The 18,111-nt window shown below is 42.7% G+C and overlaps 1 protein-coding gene across 2 annotated transcripts in view; it reads right to left on the bottom strand.

The window, feature by feature from the left end:
• LOC132399122 (general transcription factor 3C polypeptide 1-like) overlaps window positions 1–14,674 on the bottom strand; it is an 83,373-nt gene extending 68,699 nt beyond the window's left edge. Inside the window, exons 1-8 of one of the 2 annotated variants that reach the window (XM_059979119.1) lie at window positions 14,140–14,674; window positions 9,324–9,533; window positions 6,713–6,889; window positions 6,486–6,629; window positions 5,174–5,270; window positions 3,737–3,860; window positions 1,770–1,922; window positions 144–259 (exon numbers count right to left, since the gene is read on the bottom strand). In XM_059979119.1, coding sequence (XP_059835102.1) covers window positions 144–259; window positions 1,770–1,922; window positions 3,737–3,860; window positions 5,174–5,270; window positions 6,486–6,629; window positions 6,713–6,889; window positions 9,324–9,533; window positions 14,140–14,447 — 1,329 coding nt within the window. In that variant the 5' untranslated portion in view covers window positions 14,448–14,674. The remainder of the gene's footprint in view (window positions 1–143; window positions 260–1,769; window positions 1,923–3,736; window positions 3,861–5,173; window positions 5,271–6,485; window positions 6,630–6,712; window positions 6,890–9,323; window positions 9,534–14,139) is intronic. The other variant, XM_059979120.1, reaches the window with a different exon arrangement.
• Window positions 14,675–18,111: the final 3,437 nt, after the last annotated feature.

The following is an 18,111-nucleotide window of genomic DNA, read 5'->3' as shown; positions in this document are numbered from 1 at the left end:
GAGGAAACAAAACAGTGAGATGGTTTGAAAAGTCGATTGCAAACATGCATTTAATGCAGTGGGGTTCCATTCTTCATCATTCAGTGCTGTGATATCGTGTTGATATTTTGACTTACAATCAGTCTGCAGGTACATTTCCTTACCGTGATCACTTTGTACCTCTCCAGGAGGCGGCACAGCATTCGGCCTTCAAGTTTCCCAACGTTCAGTGCCAATCTGATTTCGGTCTGTGAAATCCCTTTGGTGCCTCTTCTCTCAACTAGAAGTGGCAAGAATTAGATGTTTAAAATCTCTGTCCTTGAAGACGATTGCACTTTATGATTCTTTATAATGGCACAGTAACAGCACTTCAGAAGTATTTCACTGGCTGTGAAATATGTTTGGGATGTATAAGAGGTTTGAAAGGTGATGCACAAAAAAAAATGGAAGATTTGTTTTCACTTACTTTGTAAGAAAACCAATAAAGTTTCAAAATTGGAAGGTTCTCCTATTTACAGCACTAACTATGGAGATACTTGCATTACTTTATAATGCAGGAGGCAGCATTTTGATGCACCAAGCTCATGCTGGCTAACAGAGCAATCACATTTTCCAACTAACTTTTCCCTTCAAAATAGTCACAGATTCCCAACCACTCACCTACACACTACAGACAACTTACATTGGCCAATTGACCTACCAGTCGGCATGTCTTTGGGATGTAGGAGAACACCAGAGTACCTAGAGAATATCCCCATGGTCACATAGTGAACATGCAATCTCTACACACAAAACACTGGAGATCAGGATTGAATCTGGGTTACTGGAACTGCGAGGCAGCAGCCCAACAGAACAGTAAGCCACCCTCTGTTTGGAAAATTATTTTAGTATTTTGATTAGTAACACCGACTGTGATGGCCTTTTCCAATCAAGTAATTTTAAAGTTTAAGCTAAGGATCATCAACTGAGATCTCAAGTTTATACATACATTAGCCCCACTCTATCCACCACAGTGTGCTGAACTCTGTTCTTACTGAACTATACACTCAGTGACCACTTTATTAATTACCTCCTGTACCTAATGAAGTGACCACTGAGTCTATGTTCTAGGTCTTCTGCTGTTGTAGCCCAACAAGGTTCGATGTATTGTAAGTTCAGAGATGGTCTTCTGCACAACACTGCTGGAACATGTGGTTATTTTAGTTACTCTTGCCTCCTGTCAGCTCAAACCAGTCCCCTCTGACCTTTCCCATTAACAAGGTGTTTTCGCCCACAGAATGCTGCTCACTGGATTATTTTTTTTTTGCTTTTTGCACCATTCTCTGTAAACTCTCACAACTATTGTGTATGAAAACCCCAGATCAGCAGTTTCTGAGATACTCAAACTACCCCGTCTGGCACCAACAATCATTCCACGGTCAAAGTCACTTAGATCACATTTCTTCCCCATTCTGATGTTTGGTCTGAACAACAACTGAAACCTCTTAACCATGTCTGCATGCTTTTAAGCATTGAGTTACTGCCACATGAATAGCTGATTAGATATATGTGTTATTGAGCACTGAAAGTATCTCTTACATTAGGAATGTTACACATTACCTACACAACATCTGAAATGATTCATTTGGTACAGAGGCTCTTTTCGCTTACCAACTAATGCACGTTACCACCAATAAACGATGGAATCAAGAACCATTTTATTATTTTTATTACATTCTATGTCAAACAAGCTTCATACGACAGGAAATTGGCACGTTATTATTAAAGCAAAATACCTAATGAAAACTTACTGAGCTCATAAGCCTGTGTGAGCATGTCTCGTTCATACACAACATCCATTGTTTCGACTCCTTTACCTTCCTCTTCATCCATGTCATCGTCATCATCTAATTTTTTCCCATATTCCTTTATTAACTTCAAGCAGCGAACAATAACTTCAGTTCCTGCAAACAGTAATGACCATTTTACCACAGGAGAGGCAAAGCTTAACTACCTTCTGCAGCAGAATTATAACTTCCTTTACGCATCAAAATACAATTTTAAATGGGAACTTGTTGGGTTTTCAAAATTCAACAACTACTGCAGAATTTGCAAGTGATCCCATGATGTTTATCCATACTGTTTTACAGTTAGTCTCCCAAACTAAAGCCTCAGAATAAAGGGATGTTCCTTAGAACTGGGATGAAGAACAATTACTTCAGCCAGAGGGTGATGAATCTTGAAATTCATTGCCAAAGTCTGTGGAGGCTGTCATTGGGTGTACTTAAAGCAGCAGCTGATAGGTTCTTGACTGGTACAGGAGCTGAGGGTTTCAGGGACAAATAGGGTTGTAAACTGTTCTGTGATTAGGCGAGGGTTAAAAAGGTGGGCTGCTGAGTGGTGTGTCTCCTTAGGCCAGAAGCGCCTGTTCTGTATCTCAAAATAAAATAAATAAAAATTAGCCATAATTGAATGACAGAGCAGACTTGATAGACTAAATCTTGCTTCTATATCTAATGGTCTGAAACAAAATCAAGCTGGTACCTGCTGTTTTACATGGGGAAAATATCTGTTTCTACCAAACTGTGTGTGGAAAATAGCATTTCCCAACTTTTTGTCTAAACATCCTCATTCTAATTTTAATTATCATGGGCAAAATTACTTTTAAAATGAAAGCAATATTTAAGATAATTATTTCAGGTTCTATACACTTTAAAGGCAACAAAATGCAGAAGTACACTCTGCTCATGAAGTTTGCAACTTGCAGAATTTACAGGTGGTGCGTGCTGCCCATGCCCTTCATGAAGGTTTGTAATGTGCTCTTCGAAGGGTAGTCCAAGAATTCAATGCAATTCAAAAGCCTTACACTCAAATGAAACCAAATCAGAACCCTACTCTTCAAGTAATTGAAATTTCACACCAACATAGAGCAAATTCAGATCTGCAGAGATATCCAATTACAATGTAACCACAGACTAACACTGTTCAGGTCTCACAGATCTTTCCAAGTTGGACACTCACACCCTTACCTCCCTCACTCTCCACCTCCTCCATTCATGGCCCAAAACAGTCCTTTCAGGTGAGACAACACTTCACTTGCAAATCTATTGTGTCCAGTGCTCCCGATAGGACCTCCTCTACATTGGAGACCGCTTTGTTGAGCACCTCCATTCTATCTGCCAAAAATGGAACTTCCTGGTGGACAACCATTTTAATTCCTATCTCTGTTCCCATTCTGACATGTAGATCGATGGCCTCTTCTTTTGCCATGATGAGGTCACCCTCAGGTGGAACAGTAATACATCATATTCCATCTAGGTAGCCTCCAATCTGATGGCATGAACATCTATTTCTCCTTCCAGTAATATTTCCACTCCCCCTTCCTGCTTTTACTGTTTCCCACACTGGCCTCTTACCTCTTCTCCTCACATGCCTATCACCTCCCCCTGGTGTCCCTCCTTCCCTTTCTCCTATTGTCCACTCTCCTCTCCCATCAGACTCCTTCTCCAGCCCTTTACTTTCCCACCCACTTGGCTTCACCCATCACCTTCCAGCTAATTCTCCTTCCCCTCCCCTATCTTCTTACTGTGGCATCCACCCCTCTTCCTTTCAAGTACTGAAGATCGGTCTCAGCCCAAAATGTAGATTGTTTATTCACTTCCACAGATGCTGTCTGACTTGCTGCGTCTGTGTGTTGCTCTGGAATATTAACTTATAGTTTCCAAACTAATATTTGATGTGCACCAAAACAGTGCAATTCTGAAAATGTCTAGATTACCTTTCTTTGTCACACAAGGTCCTCCCTCAGGATGCAGTTCTTTAAGAGGAACAGAAATCACTTTGGCTATACCAGCTGACACCATATACTGATAAAGTTTTTTGAAAGTTCTCTCACAAAGACCCTAGGTAGAAGCAAAACAAATTACCTGTTATTTGAACATTGTTTCTATACACAAATCACTGAAAGTTAATTTGCAGGTATAGGAATTAATTGGAAGATGAATGGTATTTATTTAAGTACAAGAATAAAACGAAGATATTGCATTAACATAGGATACTGGAAAAACAGCACCAAGAACATGATGTACACAACTGATCTTCCTAGCAAGTGCAACAAAAGTGAACTGGATTACTTCCTAGAATGGAGGGAATGTCCAGAACATCCCCAGACTTGTTGACTGCTGAAAGGCGCAGTGAGAAGTCAGAAGTTGGCTTTTCCATTCCACTCGCGGCTCCAGTATGCACTGTCACACACTCGATGGGTAGCTGGGCAGTTTTCTACAGAACTGATTGACAACCATCAGTGCTAACTTGAATTCCCTCCTTGGATGGTCTCGAGCCCACCTACGAAAGGTAGAGGATTGAATATGGGGCTAGCAACACCATCTCTTAAAAACCCAGTTCTACAGAAACGCCAGCAGCAGCTCCAAAGACCTCATCCCTGGGAGAGGATGGTACACCAAGATGATGGGCTAAACCTGGGGTCAACTTGAAAGACTGGCCCAGGACAGAGGACTCTGGTGAATTGCTTTCAGTGACCTACTTATGCCCCAATAGGAGTGACGGCCTTAAGAAGAAAGTTAACTTGCCTGGATTAGATAAACTTAAAAGTAATTCGAGATAACGCCATGATTGTCTCAACTTCAAAAGGAACATTAACCACACCGCAACTATTTATAATAGTTCTCAAAGGACAGCCTCAATGATTGATCATGTTGAAAGGTTTCTGTAGCAATATTCAATATTTTTATATTCATTGATAACTATGTCCAAGATTAATATCAGGTGACAATTTGTTTTGTGCCATCATCATTCCAAGAGTCAGTGAATCATAGAAGACCTAGATTGTTCATTGAAGAAATAAGAAATTCTGAAATGCAGGTCTAATTCTTCCTCATTATCCAATATGATGTGATTCAGGCCACATAACATAACCACCTGCCCCAATGTTCCAGGACGAATTATCTGTTGATGGTCAGCACAGAAGCTCGTAAGTAGACGGTATTAACTCCTTCCTTAAACATTTTGTCTGCAGTATGAGGAACTGCATACATGAAGCAATAATGTTGTGCAAACAGTAGCAGTAACATCAGAAACATAAAAATCAAGGAAATCCTTTGGCATTGGGCTCAGGTCAGAAAGAGAAGGTAAATGATCAGATTGGTGAGCGTTCCCGTGTGCCACACAATGATTGCTCCGAGATAGAAACACTCACCAGCTCATCTCTAAGGGTTAACATGACTTCTAGCTGATTGGGGCGATTCACAAGGATATTGGAGATCTTTTCCATGAGGATGTCATACTTGCTTCTCCTGCAGGTTAGGTACAAAAATGAAACAGTTTAGCGATGAATATTTATCAACGTACACCCAGGAAAAGATTCTATTTTTAAAACCCAAACCTAAATTAAGTTTATACTCACACACAATGATGACATCCTTAATATAGCACAAACAGATCTCTATCACACTTCAAACATCAGAATTCCTTTCACACTCAAAGCTCTTCTAGCTGGCATGAAAGAGCAGCGGTTGCACAAGACAAGTTAACCTACCCACTCAAATTGTAGAAGCATGGACTGCTTATAGGAATGATTAGCACCTGATTGAATAAATTAGACAAGATCTTGATACTTAACATCAACCTGAAGTACAATCAATTAAAACACAAGAGAGTCTCCACGTGCTGGAAATCTTGAGCCACTTACTCAAAATGCTGGAAGAACTCAGTAAATCAGGCAGTATCTGTGGAGGAGAATAAACTATAATTTCTGGCCAATGCCTTTCATCAGAAATCTAGACAGGTCTCGTCTTGAATATGGCTGTTTATTCCCTGCCATAGATGCTGCCTGACCTGCTGAGTTCTTCCAACATTTTTGTGTGTTAAGCAATGCAAAATGCAGAGGACCAAACCAAATAAAGGAACTATACATTATACCCGTAAGCTTCTCTTGTCTAGTGTTGAATTAAGATGGTGCAGAGATGCATCAAGCTACAAGCTTCGATAAGAGTTAATTCAGGTTGTTTATTACTGAGAATGTCAGTAGTTAGTTAAGCTGGATTTCTTATCTTAACGCTTTACCATGGAATGCCATGAAGGCAGTGATGGCTGACATGATTCATTATACCACACTCCCCTCACTGTAACGCCCAGAGAGATCTAAATTAATTTCAAATTCAGTGACAACTTGCCTTTAAAATTCTCCCTCATTTTTATACATCTCCATCGGGAACACGGAATTATCTCCAACAGGTCTATAACCTGCTGAAAAATCTGCATTCCTCTGCTTCTGACCACAGAAACCCCAAATTTAACTAGCAGCTATGATTTCAATTACCAAGAACTTATGGTCTGAATATGTTCAATGACCCTCTCCACTAGTCTTTGAGACACTTGTTAAAATTTATTTCTTTGAGCAAACTTTTGGTTATTGGCCCAAGTGCCTCTTCATTTCTTTCGCCATCTACTTCTGTATACTTGGAGCTGCCGTTGAATGAAATAGAAGAATAACGTTCAAAGTATTTTACCTATCAACGTGAAAACGTTTGAGCAGTAGCAGAATGGAATATTGCTGGTTTCCATTGGGCTGACGAATAACGTGGGACTGTAGAGTAATCAAACAGTTTCTGTCTAGCACTCTTCTGTGATAATGCATTTTACGGGCATCAATTCTGCAACAAAAATATTGTTCTTAGAAGGAAGATTTAGGTTTTATGAAATGAATTCAATTTCTTTTAACGTAAAATATTCTCACTTGAAGGCTCCACTGTGCAGATCTCTCTGCAGTTCCCCCTGCCATCGCGCTCTACCTAACCTCTCTAATATACAATAGGAATAGTCAGGCAGGCTCAACTCTGGATCATTTTCCCATCCAATTAGAGTTCGATGGCGCATCATTTGCGAAGCAACCATAACCAGCTTTTCTCCCCACCTAAAGAGAAAATTGAAACAGTTAATTTCCAGTGAATGAGTTAAACCAGTAGGAAATATGCATGGGTGTATCCTTTGACATGCAGTCAGTGGACAGTTTATTAGCTGCACCTATACACTGACTTGATAATGCAAATATCTAATCATCCAATCATATGGCAGAAATTCAATGCATAAAAGCATGCAGATGTGGGCAAGAGGTTCAGACCTAACATCAGAATGTGGAAGAAAAGCGATCTAAAATAAATTTGACTGTGGAATAACTGTTGGTGCCAGATGGGGTGTTCTGAGTATCTCACAAACTGCTGATCTCATGGGATTTTCATGCTCAACGGCCTCTAGAGTTTGCAGAGTGGTGCGAAAAACAAAATAAGTGAGAGGCAATTAAAGGGCGAAACTTCCTTAACAAGAGAGGTCAGCAGCAGAAGACCACAAATATACAGAAACACACAATGGGCACTTGCACCTAAGGAAGTGGTCACTGAGGAAAGGAGGTCTGAGGTCTAATTTAACAAAAATACTAAATCACAACCCAGAATTCAGCCCACCCCCTCCATACAGTAAAATGCTTCAGCATCTCAGCGACTAGATGTAGTGCATTTGATCGCCTTATACACTCATCTCACGAGACTGCTTGCTGGGTTCTACCCAGGTCTCCGTAGCCACGGGCCATCAGCTTTAACAATAGCTTCTTCACATCACCAGAGCTGTTGCCGCCTAACTACTTCAAGGTTCGGAAGTGTTGCGTGTTCAGCGCTCTTCTGGACTGCTGTAATGCACGGTTATTTAAGTTACTGTTGCCTGCCTGTCAGCTTGAATCAGTCTGGCTATTCTCTTCTTACTGCTCTCATTGACAATACATTTTTATCCACAGAACTGCCGCCACTGGATTTTTTTTTGTGCCTTGCACCGTTCTCTGTAAACTCTGAAGACTGTGGTGCATGAAAATCCCAGATCAGCAGATTCTGAGATACTCAAATGACCCTACATGGCACCACCAATCATTCCATGGTCAAAGTTACTTGGATCACATTTCTTCCCCATTCTGTTATTTGGTCTGAACAGCAACTTAACCCTTTTGACCATGTTGGCATGTTTTTAAATACTGATTTCTGCAATATGTTGGCTGATGAGATATCTACATTAATGAGGTGTAGAGGTATCCCTAAATAAAGTGGCCACTGAGTGTATTTCCTAGTCTGGATGGTGTAAACAACATAGAAAATAACTAAACACGATGGTGTTGCCACTTATCGGCCACCCTTGTCCTCCTTGATGTGGGAAGTAGTCAAGGTTGCTCAGCAAGTAAATGCAACACAAACTGCACTTTGCAACCAGTGTTCACTGATGGCGGAGGGAATTAAGGTTAGGGTGGAGGATGGAGTGCCAGTGAAGCAAGCTGCTTTGACCAAGGTGGTGTTGAGCTTCTTGAGGTGTTGGAAGCTGTACTTATTCAGGCAAGGGACAGAAAGTCCTGTAAGGTACTCCTGACTTGTGGCTTGCTGGAAAGGTCAATGAGTGTCAGGGTGACTAAGCCTCTGACTCACATACCCGCGATGGCATTTGTGCGTGACTGGTCCAACTGTGTTTCTAGTCAATGGTGACTCCTGAGACAGTGAGATTGAACCTCAGCAAAAGTAATGCCTTTGCCAAGTGGCTTCAATGGGAAATATAGGTACTGCAAGCATTTAAGAAATGGTACATCATCCTGTACAGCAAGAGGATTTGAATAGGGATGCAAGAATGCCTTGCATCATTCGGAAAGAACATTAGTGAAACTGTACTTCAGAGTGTTGTATTAAGCATTCCTACTTAAGGGAAGGATAATTAATGATCAGTCTGTATTAGAAGAAGAAATCGAATTGAAAGTTAAATTCTGATCAAGCTACACAGACTGGATATGGGGAAGGCGTTTCAATCTACAAAGCTACAGGGAAAGAGATTTCTTCACTCAGTAGGTGGTGAACCCATGTCGTCACTAACACAAAAGAAACCAATTTGTTGAAAGTTTTCAGAAGGAAGTTAATTCTCCGCATACAAAAGATATATTGAGCTGTAATTCAGGGGGTTCCATCCCTTTTAATGCCATGGAACCCTACCATTAACCGAGGGATCCGTAGACCTTTGAAGATGATCAATGACAAGGAAGGTTCACAGAGCTAAGTGACGCACTCTTGCTCCTGTTTTCTATATTTCTACGAATGTCAAAGGTGGATGGTTACACTCTCTATGGTTGGAAATGGCCACTGCTTAGAATTTTGGTTTTACAATCCTTTTTTAACCTCTCATCATCAAAAAAATTTAACATGTGTCAAAAATGTAGTTTTACAGTTTTTTTTTAACTTGGTGAGGCATTAATATAGACATCCAAAACACAGGCACATAAAAGGGGTGAATCAAAGTAAATATCTTGAACTGTTCAAGTCTTTTATGACCTTTCTATGGCTTCATCCAACGAACAACATGGTTCATACTGCTGAGTCCTCACTTCTGCTGTTAAGTTCTTTCGCTTGTTAAAATGGTGACAGGAGCCCTGAATTCCATCCTTGTTATCAGTAATGATGCAAATGGGATAGATATCATCCCATGGTGTGGGATCCCTCCGGGTCTCTTGAATTCCTGTCTCTGGATCAATTTCTTCATATCTGCCAAAAACAAAAGGTAAAAAAGTTCAGAATCAGAATCAGGTTTAGTATCACCGTAACATGTTTTGAAATTTGCTAACCTTGCAGTGGCAGAACAATGCAATACATGATAAAATATAGGAAAAAAAACTGAATTACAGTCTATTAAATTGAAAAAGAGCAGTGCAAAAACAGAAATTCAAGAAATAGTGAGGTTCAATGTCCATTTAGAAATCGGAACGCAGAGGAGAAGCTGCTGCTCCTGAATCGCTGAATGTGTGCGCCTTCCGGCTTTTGGTTAACTCAAAAGATTAACATTCAAAGCACTTCATGCACAAACAATTTAGAATGGTGTTTCTTTTTAATTACAATTTAACAAAAGCTATTTTCATTTTAATTTTTTCACATAATGTACTTCCAATATTCAAACTAAATGTCAACAATTCCAGCTGTTAAAGCTGTTCCAGCTGTTCTCTTCACAATAGTTAAAGCCCAGATTAATTTAGACACAATCTTCAAATGTTTTCTCTTTCATGTTACCCCTTCAGCTTTCAAGTTGCTTCTTAAGCGATTTAAGTTACATAGAAACATAGAAAACTTACAGCACAATACAGGCCCTTCGGCCCACAAAGTTACAACATATCCCTACCTTAGAAATTACTTGGCTTACCCATAGCCCTCTATTTTACTAAGCTCCACGTACCTATCCAAAAGTCTCTTAAAAGACCCTATCGTATCCACCTCCACCAGCTTTGCCGGCAGCTCATTCCATACACTCACCACTCTCTGAGTAAAAAACTTACCGACATCTCCTCTGTACCTACTCCACAGCACCTTAAACCTGTGCCCTCTTGTGGCAACCATTTCAGCCATCGGAAAAGCCTCTATCAGGTCACCTCTCATCCTCTGTCACTCCGAGGAGAAAAGGCTGAGTTCACTCAACCTATTCTCATAAGACATGCTCACCAATCAAGGAAACATCCTTGTAAATCTTCTCTGCACCCTTTCTTTGGCTTCTACATCCTTCCTGTAGTGAGGCGACCAAAATTGAGCACAGTACTCCAAGTGGGGTCTGACCAGGGTCCTATATAGCTGCAACATTACCTCTCGGCTCTTAAATTCAATTCTACGATTGATGAAGGCCAATACATCGTATGCCTTCTTAACTACTGAGTCAACCTGTGTAGCTGCTTTGAGCGTCCTACAGACTTGGACCTCAAGATCCCTCTGATCCTCCACACTGCCAAGAGTTTTACCATTAATATTATATTCTGCCATCATATTTGACCTACCAAAATGACCCACTTCACACTTATCTGGGTTGAACTCCATCTGCCACTTCACAGCCCAGTTTTGCATCCTATCAATGTCCCACTGTCACCTCTGACAGCCCCCTGCACTATCCACAAAACCCCCAACCTTTGTGTCATCAGCAAATTTACTAACCCACCCTCCACTTCCTCAGCCAGGTCATTTATAAAAATCACGAAGAGCAAGGGTCCCAGAACAGATCCCTGAGGCACACCACTGGTGACCGACCTCCATGCAGAATATGACCCGTCTACCATCACTCTTTGCCTTTTGTGGGCAAGCCAGTTCTTGATCCACAAAGCAATGTCCCTTTGGATCCCATGCCTCCTTACTTTCTCAATAAGCCTTGCATGGGTACCTTATCAAATGCCTTGCTGAAATCTAAATATACACCTATTGCTCTTCCTTCATCAATATGTTTAGTCACATCCTGAAACCATTCAATCAAGCTTGTAAGACACGACCTGCCCTTGACAAAGCCACGCTGACTGCGTTGGTGCTCTGAACCACTTTTTTGATATTCGGTTAATTTTCATATGAACAAATAATACATTATGTTGAATTAAACAAGGATTTTTCACCAGCCTTCCTGACAAAAATATCTGCAAGGAATTGAAAAAAACTTGCGAATATTTACAAACAGTAAGGAAACATTTGCTAGCAAAATATTGGAGTTGCAAACTGATAAATATTTGGGTCTTGGTAGATGTCAGCCTCAGATTAAAAAAGCAGCAGCTAATGAGATAGCTAATGAATTGATATGAATTTTTTCAAGTTTTCTAGGTTAAGACACCATTAGAATGGAAACTAATAAACACTATATGTTTAAAAAATTGGAGATACAAACAGGAATCAACAGACAACTGTGTGTCACTGGGAAAATAGCAAAAGGGCTAATTAAACATGGTGCAACATGGCACTTAGAAAAATACAATAACCCAGCAGAGTACACACGGCTTTGCAAAAGGACAACTGTGTTTTACCAACATGTCCTGTAGATCTTTGGGTTTCCAACCTTTTTTATGCCATGGACCAATACCATTAAGCAAGAGATCCATGAACAGGGGTTCCAGGTTGGGAACCCCTGTGTGTAGATAAAAGGGAACCAGTATATGACCATAGGCCCAAAAGAGTATTTGATAATGTGTCTCATCTGGAAGGTAATAGCTTTGGCAGGGAGGCAAGATAAAACGGCGCAGGTATTGATGGGTCTTTCTTAACCATATAACAATTACAGCACGGAAATAGGCCATCTCAGCCCTTCTAGTCCATGCCGAACGCTTACTCGCACCTAGTCCCACCGACCTGCACTCAGCCCATAACCCTCCATTCCTTTCCTGTCCATATACCTATTCTTCTGGGTGGCACATACCACAGGTTACACTAAGTACAATTGCACATCAATGACCAGAAGGAAGAGACCAATATTTAGGGTGCAAAACCTGCACGACAGCACAAAGATGGTAGGGAAGGAAGTTGTGAAAAGGACAGGGAGTCTACAAGGGGGAATATGGATAGGTTAAGAGATTGGGCAAAGACCTGGTCAATGGAGTGAAATTGACAGTTTGGCAGAGAAAGTACAAAATTGAAGCATGTTATCTCAATGGTGAGAAACTGCAGAGTTCAGAGGTGCAGAAAAATCTGAGTGACCTTGTACATCACACATATGCCTACTGTCTTCCCCTTCTCCTTCCATTCCGTCACCAGTCCCTCTACCCCTCCTGTCTCACGTCCTCAACCACGTCACCCGTGTACCCCTTTACCTCTCCTGTCTTGCATTCCAAAATTCAAAAATGAGAGGCATAAAGGGACTGAAGCAGCCTTGTGAAGGATTTCCTAAAGGCTAAATTGCAGGTCGAGTCAGTGGTAAGGGAGGCAAATACAATGTTAGCATTCATTTCGAGAGGACAAGGAAGAAATGCTGAGGTTTTATTGGTCGCACTGCACTTGGGAGCATTTGGGTGCTTCGTATAAGATGTTCTAGCATTGGAGAGGGTCCAGGAGGTTCACGAGAATGATTCCAAGAATGAAATGGTTAACATATAAGGAGAGTTTGATGGCTCTGGGCCAATATCGATGGAGTTTAGAAGAATGAGAGTGGATCTCATTCAAACCTATAGAATATTGATAGTCCTAGATAAAGTGAATGCAGAGAGTAAGTTTCCTGTACTGGGTGAGCCTAGGACCAGAGGGGCCTCAGAATACAGGGACGTCCATTTAGAACACAGAGGAGGAAAAATTTCTTTAGCCAGAGGGTAGTGAATCTGTGGAATTCTTTGTCACAGATGGTTGTGCAGGGCAAGTCATTCGGTATACTTAAAGTGAATGGTGACAGATTTGTGATTAGTAAGGGTGTCAAAAGTTACGAAAGAAGGCAGGAGTATGGGGTTGAGAGGGATAATAAACAGCCACGTTGGAATGGCAGAGCAGACTTGATGAGCCAAATGGCTTAATTCTCTTCTGATGTTTTATGGTTCCATTCCCCAGCTGCCCCCCACTCCCTGTCCCTCTGCTTTATTCCCCATCATTAGTTATAATATGATCTTATCTTCTATCCCATCTATCCAGTTGTTCCCAATTTCCCCAAATTCATCTCCTGTTCCCTATCCCAATCATCCTCCTGATAGCATCACCTCTCCCAGTCTTCCCCCTCATTCCCTCCCCCACTCTTGTTCCTTGTGTCCCGTACCTCTCCTGCCTTACTCCTACTGTGCCCTCTTGTTCCCCTCTCCACCCATACCCTACCCCCTTCTGTCTCCTGTCCTGTCCCCTTTTCCTATCTCCTCCTCCTTTCCCCATTCCTATCCTCTCCCTTTCCAGTCCCTATAACCCCTCACCTGTTCTTTCTCCTCACACTGCCTCTCCTGATATATTACCCCTCTCAACCTGCACCATAACCACTCACATTCTCCCATTCCTTCCCTGACCCTTTTTGTGCCAAACCACTCCCTCCATCCCCTCCCTCCCCCCTGTCCCACTCCCTCCAACCCCTCCCTCCCTTGTTCCACTCCCTCCATCCCCTCATCCATCTCCTCCCCCTGTCCCACTCCCTCCATCCCCCTGTCCCACTTCCTCCATCCCCTTCCACTCCCTCCATCCCCTCGTCCATCTCCTCCCCCTGTCCCACTCCCTCCATCCCCACCCTCCCACCGTCCCACTTCCTCCATCCCCTCGTCCATCTCCTCCCCCTGTCCCACTCCCTCCATCCCCACCCTCCCACCGTCCCACTTCCTCCATCCCCTCGTCCATCTCCTCCCCCTGTCCCACTCCCTCCATCCCCTCGTCCATCTCCTCTCCCCCTCCCCGCAGCCGGTACCTGTCATAAAACACCAGCGGCGGCCTCGGCTCGGGCAGCTCGTAGAACTCAACCTGGGGGCTGCTGACAACGGCCTCCCAAAGGAACTGCCGTGTGGCCTGGTCGAGCTGCAGTGGGAAGGCAGGGATGCGGCTGTCCAGGCGGAACCACAGCGTGGAGAGGGTGATGCCGTCCAGCCCCTCCAGCGCTACCTCCTCCAGCAGCGCACTCACCGGGTCCATGGCGGACGGCCCTCCCGGCCACCGTCTACGGCGGACGGCGGCAGCCGAGCGCGTTGCTGTAGCATTCACCTCGAAACGACCGTCCATACGAAGCGCGCACACACACACAGCCTGGGATTCCTTTCCTCTTACAAAGGCTGACCTTCTAATTAAATATAAATAAACTAAATACACGCAGTTGTTGCCGTTATCTTCTGTTTAAATTACATCAAGCTTATAGATTAGTTCTATCTCCTCAAAATTAGACACCGCATTATGTTAGCATTGCTGTTCGTGGAAGCTGCTGTTGCAGTTGCTTCGTGGAAGTGTCTGCATTAAAAAATCCTAATCAGGTTTATCACCACCGGCCTGTGACGTGAGATTTGTCAGCAGTAGTTCAATGCAATGCATGATCTAGCAAAGAAAAAATAAATAAAATTAGAAAAAAAAACAAGTAAATCGATTACGTATATTGAATAGACTATAAGAATGCGTGCAAAACAGAAATACCGTGTATTTAAAAAAAAAAGTGAGGTAGGTCCAAGGGTTCGATGTCCATTCATGAATCGGATGGCAGAGGGGAAGAAGCTGTTCCTGAATCGCTGAGTGTGTGCCTTCAGCTTCTGTAACTCCTACTTGATGGTAACAGTGAGAAAAGGGCATCCCCTGGGTGCTGTGGGTCCTTAATAATGGATGCTGCCTTTCCGAGACACCGCTCCCTAAAGATGTCCTGGGTACTTTGTGCTGTGAGATGTGGTGAAAAGGATGAAAACGGCACTATAAAAATTTAGGTCTTTTCTTCATGGCTGCTGACCAACTTGCTGAGAGTTTACAGCATTTCCAACCTTTATTCTTAATAATTATTGAAGACAGCATTGTTGAAAATGCACATTTTTGGTAGACTTATAAATGAAGCATTACAAAGAAAAGACAGTGAGAGCTGTATAGGTGTGAGATCTGAAACACACCTATACAAAATGTAAAAATGTTATTAGAGCTCACCAAATCAGACAGTGTCGGTGAAGCAATACTTTATAGGTCATTGATCCTGCAATAGAAACAGAACAAGCTGGACATTGAAAATTAGAAAAATCTAAAAACTGCAGATGCTGTAAATCTGAAATGAAAACCAAAAATGCTTGAAATGCTCAAAAGATCAGGCAGGAGCTTTGGAAATAGAAACATATTAAAGAACCCTCATTGGCTACTACCAGACTTGTTTATGGGTGTCAGGGTGGAGATACATCTTTAACAAAGGAGGTGTAAGGCGCTCCTTCCCTCTGCTAGCCCACAGGTCACCCTTGGGCAAGGTGTAGCACCTGCTTACCACACCCCCCTAACCCAATCAGGGTCACCTGAAGCCATGGGAGAAGGTGGTGCATATCACAAGTCCTGGTGATGTGACCACTGATGCCAGCAGATGATCTCTGAAGAGTATTGATAATGGCTGGGGTCACCTGTCTTGTAAAGACACAGGCCAGAAGAAGGCAATGGCAAACCACTTCTGAAAAAAAATTTACCAAGAACAATCATGGTCATACAACATGGCATATCACGGTGACAAGACCTTCTTTAGGAATTCCTGTTTTTAGTATAATTGTAAGTCAAAGCTGTTTTAAATTGTGGAGAAGGGGAAAGGGTGGAGCAAACAAAATGGAATTCTAGTGCCAGGATTGAGACTAATTAGAAACTGAGAGTGGCAGATAGTGATGCTACACACAGCTCGAGCCACATGAGTTCAATCCCAACCTCTAGAGAGTCTATGTCATGTTTACATATTATTCCTGTGAGCAAGTGGGCTTCCCTCTTCCTCCCACATTGCAAAGATGTGCTAGTAATTGAGAAAAAAAAGTATACTGAAAATTGCTTTTAGTGAGAAAAAACAAACAGGTAAATTCGGGAAATGTTGACAGTCATTTATGAGACAATAGGTAAAAGGAAATCAAGGGAAGAATGGGACTGGCTGAATGGCTGCCTGAGCACTAGCTCAGACTCGATGGGCTGAATAGCCTCTTTCTCTGTGGTGAAGAAATATGTTCTGTGAAAAATATCAACGAGGCAAATTAGCATGCTGCCACCTGAAAAGAGGCAGTGAGGCTTGCAATTTGTAATCGATCGGTGACTTCTTTAGGACGAAAAGAAGCAATTCTGGAAATGTGAGATAAATTACATGGGTAGAATTTCAGCGAATCTGACAACTGCGGGCCGTAGTGAGAGTGGTCAGAGATGGATGGACGGTTGTAAATCAGAAGCACGCAATCACTCTTATAGTCTGAACGTTTGGACCTCAGACTCAGGGTAATTTATTCAAGTCCATCGAAGTGAAATATGGCACTCATGTTAACAACCAGCTCAACCTAGAGATGCGCTGGGGGCAGCCCGCAGGTTTCACCATGCTTTCAGGTGCCAATACAGCATGCCCACAATGTTCAGCAGAAGAACACAAGCAACAACAGAAACAAAACAACAGCAAAACAAGCCCCTTTACCCACCACGTGGAAGCTTTGGACACTACCTCACTTTCTTAATATACAGTATTTCTGTTTTTGCACATTTTAAAATAATCTATTCAATATACATAATTTACTTGTTTATTTATTACGTTTTATTTTATTTATTATTTTCTCTCTCTCTGTGCTAGATCATGTATTGCATTGAACTGCTGCTGCTAAGTTAACAAGTTTCACGTCACAGACCGGTGATAATAAGCCTGATTCTGATTCGCTCACACACACAGATGGACCTCCGGCCCCAGGACAGGGTCTCCGGGGTTGACCAGCCGTGCTTGGCCCTGGACTCTCAGAGTCACAGAAATGTACACTGGGTCTCCATTCTCCAGACCCACTGACTCACAGACATCCAGCCTCTGGATTCACCAGCCCAGGAGCGTCGACCTTTGGGCCTCGACCTCCAGACTGGCTGGCTACAATCTTTGATCGTCAGGCTTCGACCTCTAGACTCGGAATTCGGGGCGTTGACCCCTCTGTCAGCCAACTTGCGTCATGTTTAATAGTAATTTACTTTTCCATCATAGCATCAACCTATATTTGACGGAGGTATACAAAGTTATGAGGAGTGTAGAAAGGGTGAATGCAGACAGCCTTTCTCCACTGAGCATGGGAGACTAGAAGCAGAGGTACGAGAGGTAGGCGAAATCTTTAGGGGGCCCCTGAGGCAGAACTTTTTCACTCAGAGGATGCAGCAAGTGTGGAACAAGCTGCCAGTGGAGTGGAGGATGGGGGTTTGATCACAGCATTTAGGAGGAATCTGGATAAGCAGATGATTTAGGGAGGAGCGTGGAGAGCTATGGTCCATGTGCAAGTTGACGGGACTGGACAAAATAACCGATTGGATGTATTAGATGGGGCAAAGGGCCTGTTTCTATGCTGTGATGTTTGACAGGGTGGAGATCAAAGGAGGTGTGAGGCGCTCCTTCCCTCCGCTGTCTACAGGTCACCCTTGGGCAAGGTGTAGCACCTGCTTAGCCCCTCTATCAAGGTCACATAAAGTCATAGGAGCAGGTGGTGGACGGTTGTATGAGCAGCCGGTGAAATCACAAGTCCTGGTTATGCAACCACTGACACCAGGCAGACAATCTCTGAAGAGTATTGGTAATGGCTGGGGTCATCCGTCTTGGAAAGACACTGCCCACACGAAGGCAGTGGCAAACCGTTTCTGTAGAAAAATTTGCCAAGAATAATCATCATCATGATTGGCTACGTCATATGAGACGGCACATAAGTGAGAACAGCGAGGAGAGTTTAAAAGGAGA

The sequence above is a fragment of the Hypanus sabinus genome, chromosome 9 (assembly GCF_030144855.1).
Source record: "Hypanus sabinus isolate sHypSab1 chromosome 9, sHypSab1.hap1, whole genome shotgun sequence".
NCBI classification, from domain to species: domain Eukaryota; kingdom Metazoa; phylum Chordata; class Chondrichthyes; order Myliobatiformes; family Dasyatidae; genus Hypanus; species Hypanus sabinus.
This window is presented reverse-complemented; position numbering and strand designations above follow the sequence as displayed.